This window comes from Sphaeroforma arctica (genome assembly GCF_001186125.1).
Source record: "Sphaeroforma arctica JP610 unplaced genomic scaffold supercont1.962, whole genome shotgun sequence".
Taxonomy (NCBI): Eukaryota; class Ichthyosporea; order Ichthyophonida; genus Sphaeroforma; species Sphaeroforma arctica.
Genome location: NW_014039596.1, coordinates 17,671 through 28,511, shown reverse-complemented (window position 1 = coordinate 28,511; position 10,841 = coordinate 17,671). Strand labels below are relative to the sequence as shown.

Sequence of the window (10,841 nt, the reverse complement as noted above, 5' to 3'; positions counted from 1 at the left end):
ATATGTATATATACTATTATATATATATACATATATATGTATATATATACATATATATATATATATATATATATAAACAAAGTGATGGAAGGCAAAACGTGAGTCAGAACATAATCGCAACTCTCACAGACAAGCACAAGAGAAACTCACATACCTTTCTAAAACCTGATACAATCCGTAGTCTTCCCCATTCACGAAGAGATGTACGAAGCCCAAGCCAACCGATACAAATCCAGGGATGTGCCTCAGCATATCATATCCCACAGCGTTGCGTATGCGTGATTCCTCAAAGGGCGATCTCCCGAGTAGTATTTTACGCCGGCCTCTCCACGGCCCATACGTTGAGTTAGTGTACAGTTTGATACCCAGACCTTTCAACGCTGCTGTACGCGAGGATAAGCCTCGCACGTGTATAGCGCCACACGATGCATTCATAGGGGTCTTGTAATCCACACTGTCTATGCACACTCCCATTGTCTTCTTGGGTTGTCCACGTTTGTTGTTGTAAACCGTAGTCCAATTGTTGTTACCGGTCTCAGGGGTTATGAACGTTTTGATATCCAGTTTGTCTACGGTTGCCCAGGTGTGGGGATAAGCATATGCAGACGCTGGGTCGACGATGCGTGTGTCTACTGGCTTCGTATCTTGCAAAGGCGTTTTTATGGTAACATGCTGCACGTCCGAGTGCGATAGCCGCACACATGTAGCCCTCCATGCGAGAAGTAGGAGAATCGCATAGTTCATGTTGAGACTGTACATCTCTGTTATCTACAGTGATATGGTGGGCATGGCTCGCTATAGGTTTGCGTGTGTTCTGTACATGTGGTATTTATATTATGTCGAGATCGAACCTCACTACCTCCAGTCGTTTATCACATGCTATAAAGTATAAGTGCCATCGCGATTTGAACTGATGAGTGCAGTTCTCGAGTGAGCAGTTTTTTTTACGTAAAAACGTATGAAACTCACTGCATAGACGTAGGTTGAGATGGGGCCGATAAAAGTCGAAGTCCAAAATAATAAATAGCAACCGTTGTAGGCGTACACATATACACATAGCAACTGTGTATTTCGAAGGCAGACACACACGTAGCATCTGTGTGATATGAAAACATACATATACATAGCGCAACAACACGTCCAGCACCGTTGCAGTATGTGCACATCCGCACTCACCAACATATGCACGTCATGTAATTGGTTTAGGTTATAGTATTGTACGACAATGTTGGCTGGTGACTACAGAACATGCAAAGCGTGCGCTCAAGTACTTTCTTGCGACCGCTTCAGCGCAGGCCAGCTCAGCAAGAACGCTGATGAATGCGTTACGTGCAAAACGTGTGTCAAATTCGCTGTCTGGTTACAGTTTGATAGTGACGATAGCGACAACAGTGCCGATCTCCATCTAAATGTGCAAGCGAATACACCCCGGAGTGTTGGCAGTGTAGCTGTACGTATGAAAGACAATATTCGCCGGAGTGCTGGCAATATAGATACGCGTGTGGTTGGAAAGAGCACACGAACGACCAGTACACGCCACACCTGCAGGGCATGCGCTCGGAGCCTCCCGTCATTCCGATTCAGCAAAGCCCGGTTTCCTGAGAATGCAGGAGCAATTAAATATAAGGCTTGTGTTTTGAATGAGGTATGGGGAGAGAAGAACAATGGTAGCGTTGATAGTAGTGGCGCTGACAACGTCATCAGCAGCAATTGTAGTAGCGGTAGTAATAGTGATGTATATACTCATGGTCTGATGACATGCATTGCCTGTCATACTATAAGACGGCACGACGAGTACAGTGCAACGCAGTGGGAGTTAGGTAAGGGGGTGGCCAAATGCAAGGATTGTGTGCTCAACGGTATGTCTCTTCAGGTTGATAAAGATACAGAGGGTGTTCAATGTGGCAATTTTTTACTTATGTGTTCCTCATTCTACATGAGTTTGGATGGGTTTCAGTATTATGATCTTGAAGAGAGGTATAAAGGGCGTTTTGCGCGGTGCAAAGCTTGTGTGGGTGCTACTTTGGGGCAGCGTTTAGGTAAAGATACGCACACATACGTGTGCTCTGTGTGCAATAAGAATACAACAACTCAAGACACACACGTGTACCGGGAGTGGCAGGCGGCAAGTGAGCTAGCAAACGAGCGATTGATGTATTGCAGTGTATGTCGTAGTGACAAAGGTCCAGTGGACTTCAGTCACCACCAATGGGTACTGGGAATTAACGGTGCTGCGAAGTGTCTCGACTGTGTGCGTGGGACCAGCAGATGGGGATCTACCGTGCCCATGGTACAAACCCAGGACACCAGTGCTGGTATCGTCGCTGATACAATCCTCCCGGCTGAACCCTGTATCAGATACAGGACAGCTAACGCGCTGAATTTGGCGCCCGTTGAGTCGCAGTTGTCGCATGCTGAAATGGTTGCGTCGGATTTGTCACACGCTGAAGTGGGCGTGATTTCGGGCGGCTCGAGTAGTCAACCACCATCTAGCCCCGACAGTAGTGGACAAGGCATTGGAAACAACAGTATTAACGGATTGCAGACCAGCACAGTAAGTATATGTCATCCTGGCCCTCTAGTGCTGGACAGGTCACACGCTGATATGAGCGTAAATTTTGGCACGGCATGCGTTCAATCAACACTTGCAGACCGCGTTAGTAAGCCCGTCCCCGATAGTACTCAAGCAGTGGCTGCTGACAACATTGGTAATAGCGGCGTGCAGAAGGGCGCCACCCGCGTATCACATACTCAGCCTGGCGTGTCAGATAAGTGGCGCCCTGAACTGAGTGTGTATGCAGGTGCTTTAGGAGTTAAAAGGGCACTTGATGACTATACCGGCAAGCCCAGCACCGACAGTACTCGAAAATTCATTGAGAAAGATAATGGTAGCAGCGTTGTGCAGAGTGGCGTCTCCGTTGAATCATTTCCGAGTACAAGTGCATCGAAGCCGCAACAAGCTTCCGGATCTGCTGACCACAGGAAGATCAGTTCTGTCGTTGATATTACTGATGATGTCGGCTTTAGACATATTGCTGTCGATAGTAACAAAGATGAGAGTGGTGATAAAGAGGTCTTTTATACACCAGCGTATGCGGCGTTACAAACACCCACAATCAACAAGCAACCCGATTCGGTAAAAATCTCCCCAGTGGACGGCAATGATCCGAGACACGCGGTAATGATAAACGGACCTGCATTGCAACCTAATGTGGTAAAAATCTCCCAAGTTAATGGCAATGATCCGAGACACACGGCAGGGATGAATGAACCTGTATTGTCTCCACGGGCAGAGGACATGTTAGAGGTACTGAGTGTTTACCAAGATGCTCTTGAGGGCGAGAATGATCACGACAGTAGCTATATTGAAGAATTTGGTATGGGTGGAAAGGTGTTTCTAGGGATCAATATGGAAAATAGATCTATAAACTCTGCAGTCGAACCGACGAGTGCCCGGCTTGTATCGCATATGGAAACTGAAGCAGCTCCCGAGACTCACATAATAGAAATTCCCGATCTACAGGAATCGGGTTCTAAAAAAAAGAGCCAATCGTTGCTCTTTCTGCCTGTCTTAGGTGCACTCCGGCGCTACATAGTGAGTAAATCGCCTACTGAGTCTCACTCAAATAGTTCCCAGTATGACAATAAGGTTGATTCTACGCCACATACAAATGCCGAAGAGGAAATTCAGAGCGACCAAAGCCACAAATATCAAATCCGGAAATCTACAACAAACTGTCTGAAAGTACCGACGGATTCAGCAAGATGGGGTGCTTCCATCTCCCCAGCGGCAGTCCTGCAAAGCACACATACTGCTGGCGGTGTGCACCAGAAAGATCACTACAAGTCGAGCGGCAGTTCGAGCTCGTCTGCAAGCACACTCACAGACTCTGCGGAGTTGAACTTGAATACACATATTAGGAGATGGGCTGCTTCCGTTTCTTCTTCAAAAACAGAATTGGAAAGTTCTGAAAGTCAAGTCGATCGGGACAAACGAGACTGCCCCGGGACTAACAGCACAATCACCATCTCTGAGCAGAAACGTAGCGAAATGAAGGCGCGCAGCAACACGCGGCATTTGGATAAATTTGCCATTGAAGTGGAAACGCTTGACAATGGAGTACGGCAGATTCATACAGGTCAGACCGGTGGTGAGACTAGTATTGTACACAGGCCTACAGTGGAACGGATACCAGACCACTCTAGCCCACATACAAGTTCGAACAGCCCTACAAGTCTTTCTAGGGTATTAGATACACAAATTACTGATACGTCAACGCGGACAGCACGCCCAACAGCACGCCGAAATCAAACAAGTCAGACGCTTGGCGGTTCACATTCTACCGTTGGGGTACGACAGACTTCAAGTGATCAGCGTAGAACTAGAAGTTCTGGTATAGGTAGTAATACGAATGACCCTGGAAACGTTCCTGGAGCATTGAACGGTCCGTACACCGTTATGGCCTCGCAAACGGCTCAGCCTATGTCCTCCCAAATAAGAAAGAAACCACTTCCTCGAACAGCTGATACCGGTGAAAATGGGGATCATTCCAGTGGGGGAATACCGAACCTTCCTACGGTAGTGGACATTCCAAACACCGAAACGTTCACTCAACCAACAAGACGAAGCCGCTGGAGACCGACCAGTGAGGAGGTACCCTCGTCCGTTAAGTATAGATACGCAAAGCGTGAGCAGGACGTGGCACACCGCTCCGGATTAAGCAGCAATCCGGATGATGCCGAGAGTGCTTCTGGAGTATTAGGCACTCAAATCACCGATATTTCTTCTCGCACAACACAGCGAACAATCCCTCAAACAACTCGACGTGAGACCGGCTCTGGTCTGCCCTCTTCTGTTTCAGCGTCGCAGGGGACAACATATTCAAGAACACGACAAGCACCAATACCCCATACACCCTGTATAGCCTGTGGTAGTACTGCAGAGCAAGCCGCGAATCCGAGCGGTATAGCTTTGTGCGCTTTTTGCCGAGCTATAAACGAAGCAGGGATCCATTCGCCATCGCAATTGAGGCACAGAATGAATTCGATAGACGAGATTCGGCTCGTTGGTTCCCCACCGCATAGGCCTCGATTAACATCCCGCGATGTGATTTTGCTGAACAGGGATACATCGTACCCATCAGATTCTGACAGAGAGTGTGCCAAGTGCCATGTGAGTGTGCCCGACATAGAGCTCATCAGTAGTGACGAGTGTGCGCTCTGTCGCTTTGATACAAGAAGTTCAACACCACTATCCCGGAATCTCGCCAACGAGCCTATGAGGAACTGCCAAGCCTGCGATGAAGCCCTAAGGGAGTTTTACTACTCTGATGGGCATGCAGAATGCGACCTTTGTCGAGCAATTGGGCCTCCGGGAGATTATAGAATCCAGTCTGAAGCAATGGAGCGATTTGAAGAGGAAATGATGCCGTCGTCTGGAGTACTAGACCCTTCCGCTGCCAGAGCTTTATACGATCTCATTTCACCCCCGCCAAGAGGGTATGTCCGCGATAAACACTTGGTTCTGAAGAGAATCCCGGGAGATTGGAGTGAAAGCTCAGATGTTGATACTGAATGTGCTGTTTGTCTGGAGGTGATTCTCGCAGCTTCGTGTCAGAAACCCGATGAGGGCGGCCGGAAGCTGGTCTGTGGGCATGTCTTCCACGATTTGTGTGTGCGGAATATGCTTCTCCTCGCCCCAAATGATAACTGCCCGGTGTGTCGCCACAGTTTAAAATGATCATAGCAGCTCGATATTTCTTAATAAATTTAAGGATAGTATTGACGCCCGCTAAATGCGCCGTGCTCAATCGCATCACTTAAAGTATATACACAGCACGGATTCAATTTTTTAACGGTGACGTGTAGTAGTATTTAGAATTGAGAGCAACCAAGCTCAATATCAAGTTGACCGGTTTGGCTGCAATGTAGAACACGCGTTACTTGTGATGAACTGTTTGTTTATACTCGTAGATATCAAATGAAAGAAAGCCTTCGACGGAGGTTAGGTCTATATGTACTCACCTGTTGTCGATCTGTTATCGAATATGGACGACGTACTTTTCATCCACATTGTTACTTAAAATCCTTTGTAATGTAATCGCGCTAGACTGATGTTAGACTGGTATTTCTCTTTTTAAATCTTTCCTGAAAGAAGGTATACAGCACTCGAGGGTTTTGTGTGTTGATGGAAGTACTGCTCACCCTGCTCTTTAAAAACATAATGAAATGTCCCTCTAAGACACCATAAGATTGAAGCACTCCAGGTAAGCGGCAGAACTATGCGAATTTGTGCGTATTATACAATATAGCATAAACATGTTAAGAGTAGTACAGGTGGATAAATTCCTTCGCTTGAATATTCTTTGAAATATTTTTGGAGTAGTACAGGTGGATAGCATGCAAATAAGTGCCTGCATTACAAGTCATGTGAGAATTTATATTTATATCCGAAAAGAACAGCTGTTTATCGTTGGCGAGTAGTGGTCAAGCGCATATATCGTTGTCTGCTGTGCTATACAACTGAACTGGATTGAATTTTTATTTTTTCCAGGTTCAGGTTGAGGTTTGCTTTGGTGGGGGTAGATGTGCAATAGCATGATATTCAAATTTGAACAGGAAATCGATACATTGGTCTCCAACAGCACTTTAAGTGATGTTCTGGATCCCAACGTCATACACCATCGTTGATATCAAGTTTATTGATCCAATATTAACACAACTATAAATACAGCTCTCTAGTCAAAATAAGAAATCGGTGTTGGAAACTCGAACCGATTTCGATTTCAGTATACTTCTCGCAATAAGTTTGTGTAACTCTTCGTTTAAAAGCAGCATTACTGTGGATGAGTCTACAGGATGTGTCGCTAACTGTACTTAACGCTGTGTACTGCTGTGTAATCATGATGATCTTTCATCTTCACATCTCTGCGGTACGCTTGCATGTAGATAAAGTTTATATTCGTGAGCAATATATTCCATTGAACAACGTATCTGACTGAAATGTAAACATATACCCGTTTCGGAACGTGTAATTTTCACGAGAAGGACGCTGATACCGTATTGTCTCGAGTGGACTAGAATTCGTAGCGGTATGTTTCACTAATAAACATGACAACAGTGCGAACTGGCACACTTGTCGTCGCCATATCTGAAGCAGTGCTTGCCCTCATCAATCTTCTTGCCCAAGCTCTTGCATTTGCCTTGGTTGTTATCCTTATGGCACATCATCTTCTCGTCACCATCATGATCTTTATCATGGTGTCATCATGATCTTTCTCGCGGTCCTTGCCATGGTCCTTGTCGTCATCATGTTCCTTGCAGCAGTGAGAACTGGCACACTTGTTGTCACCATATCTGAAGCAGTGCATGCCCTCATCAATCTTCTTGCCCAAGCTCTTGCACTTGCCTTGATTGTTATCCTTATGGCACATCATCCCCTGATCACCACCATGATCTTTCTCATGGTCCTTATCATGGTCCATATCATGGTATTTCTCGTGGTCCTTGTCATGGTCTTTCTCATGGTCCATTTCATGATCCTTCTCATGGTGCTTTTCATGTTCCTTGTCAAGAAAGTTTAGGTAGCAGAATATAAATATTTATTGATTATTATGTGTGCATTAATTATGTCGTGTGTCCCATAGATGAGTGCTGTTGTTTTATGACCCAAGTAGCTACACTACTATAATTTTGACCACTTTTAAATTGAACCAAAACTAGGAATTTAAACGGTATATTGGGAATTGATATGGTTTTCATTATTTCCAGAGGCACCAGTATACTTTCCCTAGTAAAGACTGTGCATTTCCCAAGGCCACCACATACCCCTGACTATTCCTGTTGTTATGACCAACATGGATTCAGTAGACTTTCATGCTCTGCACACATCAAAGTATCTTAATTCAAAATTATGAATGATGAATCTCTAGTTCTATATATTGGTCATAAAACTTTTGAATAGTTCGAAATACAACATGCCGTGTCACCTTACCCCTGCCGACGATTACGTTTGCTTAAAGCAATCAACGCATGCAAAGTACTGACTGAAATTTATCCGAGACCTGAGTTGTCCAGCTCTGTGGCCCTACGTACTACTGTTTACATTCCCGCAAGCCCAACCTAAATTCGGCACTAGAGTAGACTGTGTACAGCAACGACCTAAATTCGGCACTAAAGTAGACTGTGTACAGCAACGGGCCAGCAGTGTATGCTGTACCTTCAGTAGCAGCAGTAGACGACAGCTCAAAAATAATTCAAGATCAATTGTCCTACACACTCAAAGAGTCAAAAAACGCACACAAGCATTTTGATTTTGCAGGTTTTAAATTTATTCATCCGAGTAACCGAACTGAATAGTTATTACATACATACTCATGTATAATTATATACATAGTAAATTGCTACCATATTAGTCATGCTCATTTTTTTATTTAAAAACTGCCATTTCAACATTTGATGTATTTATATACATAATTACAAATTTCAAACCCTCAATGACAATGGCATTATGACAAACACGAAATCAGAGGCGTGAATAGTAAAGCAATTGTAAACATATTGTTGTATACAGTTTATTGTCTTCTCTTCTTCTTGTTCATATGTATGTAAAAAATAAAAAAACTGACCAGGAAAGACTATAGATCTCCAACAGAAGATAGCCGTCAAGAGCAAGTAAACGATTCTGTATCACGAACAAAAGGATTTCCGGTTTCGTTCACAGCCCTCTAAATTATACATTTCTTTTTTGTTAAAACAAGAGAAAGAATAAAACAAATAGTATTGTATAGGCCTATTTTAAACAAATAAAAGGTCGTGAGCCAATGGGGTAGCCGCAGCCGGTCATCATGTCAATACAATCATACATATGTATCTAACAATTTACATAGCTGTTGGATTGTTTGGAGTAGCTGTGTTCTGTAAGGAATCCGAATCTATAGATGTCCGAAGTCCGTACATTTGTCCGTAAATAGTAAATACTTAAAAAAAAAAGTTCGAATGCAATCAAGATTTAGTTTGTATATATATTTGTTTTTAAAAGGTATTTTAACAAGAAAATATTTAGGTGTTTTTTTAAAGAATCAACTAAAACAAAAAACAGTTATGATGACTGTTGAGGCAACATTTTAAAAAACAGCATAAATATTTGATTACTCTTTATATTTTTATTTCAAGAAATTTTACACACGCTACTAATATATTTTTAACACACGTCATTCTCGTCTTGAGCTGATGTAACAGGTGATCGATCGTATAATTCTTAGCTAACTTCAAAATCGGTACCATTTTCCATCGCAAAATGTTTGAACCATAATCGATACAATGTTCCATCTATCACAAGCAGTGGAAGGTTGGGGCTATAAAAAGAGTCCCACTAAGGACGTTCACTTCATACACTCGATTTTGAAGTAAGTGAAGTAAACTGAAGATATCAACATGAAACTGTTGCGCACAACATTAGTACTTGTCACCACTGCGGCAATGGCAATGGCGGCTTCTTCTCCTTCCATGATGGAGATGTGTTCTGAATCCAACAACAATGGCAAGTGCGATGGCATGAACAAGGATATTGATACGAAACAACACTGCAACCTAAGTGGCAGTGACAAATGTTCAACTTCACACTGTTGCATGGATAGACGCGGAGATGATGCTGATGATGACGATGATGAACACAAGATGAAGTGTTCTGACGATACCAATCAAGGCAAATGCAAAGGTATGGGCAAGAAGGTGGATAAGCACAGGCACTGCTTCCGATATGGTGATGAAAAGTGCGCCAGCTCACACTGCTGCATGGACCATGATGATGTTAAGCATCATGATGATGACAAGCACCATGATGATGACAAGTACCATGGTGATGATGTTGAAAAGCCGATGATGTGCCACAAGGATAACAACCAAGGCAAATGTAAGAGCTTGGGCAAGAAAATAGACGAGCACATGCACTGCTTCAGATACGGTGACAACAAGTGTGCCAGTTCCCACTGCTGCATGGACCATGATGATGGCAAGAACCATGGCAAACATCATGATGATGGTAAGGACCATAATAAGAACCATGGTAAGGAATATGAGCAGGGTCATGAGAAGGATCATGATATGCACCAGAAAAAGGACCATGACAAGGACCATGGCAAGGATCATGACAAGGAACATGAGAAGCATCATGAGAAGGATCATGAAATGGACCATGAGAAAGACCATGACAAGGACCACGAGAAAGACCATGATAAGGATCATGATAAGGACCATGAGAAAGATCATGGTGGTGATCAGGGGATGATGTGCCATAAGGATAACAATCAAGGCAAGTGCAAGAGCTTGGGCAAGAAGATTGATGAGGGCATGCACTGCTTCAGATATGGTGACAACAAGTGTGCCAGTTCTCACTGCTGTAAATGATCATCATGCTCGAACAAAAATAAATGCAAAAAAGAATGGATAAGAAGGTCGAAGAGGACAGCAGCTGCAGCAGGTGCGATGATGACGAGTCCTCTAGTTGATATTATTGTTGGATCGTATGCGGCGCTGTAAGAAGGAATATAAATATCATTATATAGTTAACCCCGGAGGATGTCCATTTGCAAATAAATAAACATACTCTATATATGACTGTTCACAGACACCAATCGAATAAAAATCATTTGTAGTACGTAGTGTACATATCAGTCTTTGTACACTCAGATTGAGTACATAATGCTCAGCAGGAATGGGGACGACAGATGATTGATATATATATATATATATATATATATGTATATATATATATATATATATATATATAATATATATATATATATATATATATATATATATATATATATATATATATATAT

The 10,841-nt window shown here is 43.3% G+C and overlaps 4 protein-coding genes across 4 annotated transcripts; 1 reads left to right on the top strand and 3 right to left on the bottom strand.

Moving 5' to 3' along the window:
* Positions 1 to 154: 154 nt before the first annotated feature.
* On the bottom strand, positions 155 to 842 carry SARC_09457 (hypothetical protein; the record flags this gene model as incomplete). Its single annotated transcript, XM_014296533.1, has 1 exon — positions 155 to 842. A coding segment is annotated over exon 1 (605 nt), but the record flags the coding sequence as incomplete, so codon positions are not given.
* A 383-nt stretch (positions 843 to 1,225) lies between these two features.
* SARC_09456 (hypothetical protein) lies at positions 1,226 to 5,824 on the top strand (the record flags this gene model as incomplete). The annotated part of the gene is made up of 1 exon (XM_014296532.1): positions 1,226 to 5,824. The coding sequence occupies one exon, from the start codon at positions 1,226 to 1,228 to the stop codon at positions 5,738 to 5,740; it is 4,515 nt and encodes a 1,504-aa protein (XP_014152007.1). The 3' UTR covers positions 5,741 to 5,824.
* A 1,402-nt stretch (positions 5,825 to 7,226) lies between these two features.
* Positions 7,227 to 7,532, bottom strand: SARC_09455 (hypothetical protein; the record flags this gene model as incomplete). Its single annotated transcript, XM_014296531.1, has 1 exon — positions 7,227 to 7,532. One exon carries the CDS (start codon positions 7,530 to 7,532, stop codon positions 7,227 to 7,229), a length of 306 nt encoding a protein of 101 aa, XP_014152006.1.
* Positions 7,533 to 9,411: 1,879 nt separating this feature from the next.
* On the bottom strand, positions 9,412 to 10,618 carry SARC_09454 (hypothetical protein). Its single transcript, XM_014296530.1, has one exon. The coding sequence runs from the start codon at positions 10,294 to 10,296 to the stop codon at positions 9,784 to 9,786; it is 513 nt and encodes a 170-aa protein (XP_014152005.1). The 5' UTR covers positions 10,297 to 10,618; the 3' UTR covers positions 9,412 to 9,783.
* Between the last annotated feature and the right edge of the window lie 223 nt (positions 10,619 to 10,841).

What these genes read in the sequence shown, in the direction of transcription:
- SARC_09454 (XM_014296530.1), bottom strand. Translation starts at nt 10,296, where the DNA reads ATGGCACATCATCCCCTGATCACCACCATGATCTTTCTCATGGTCCTT.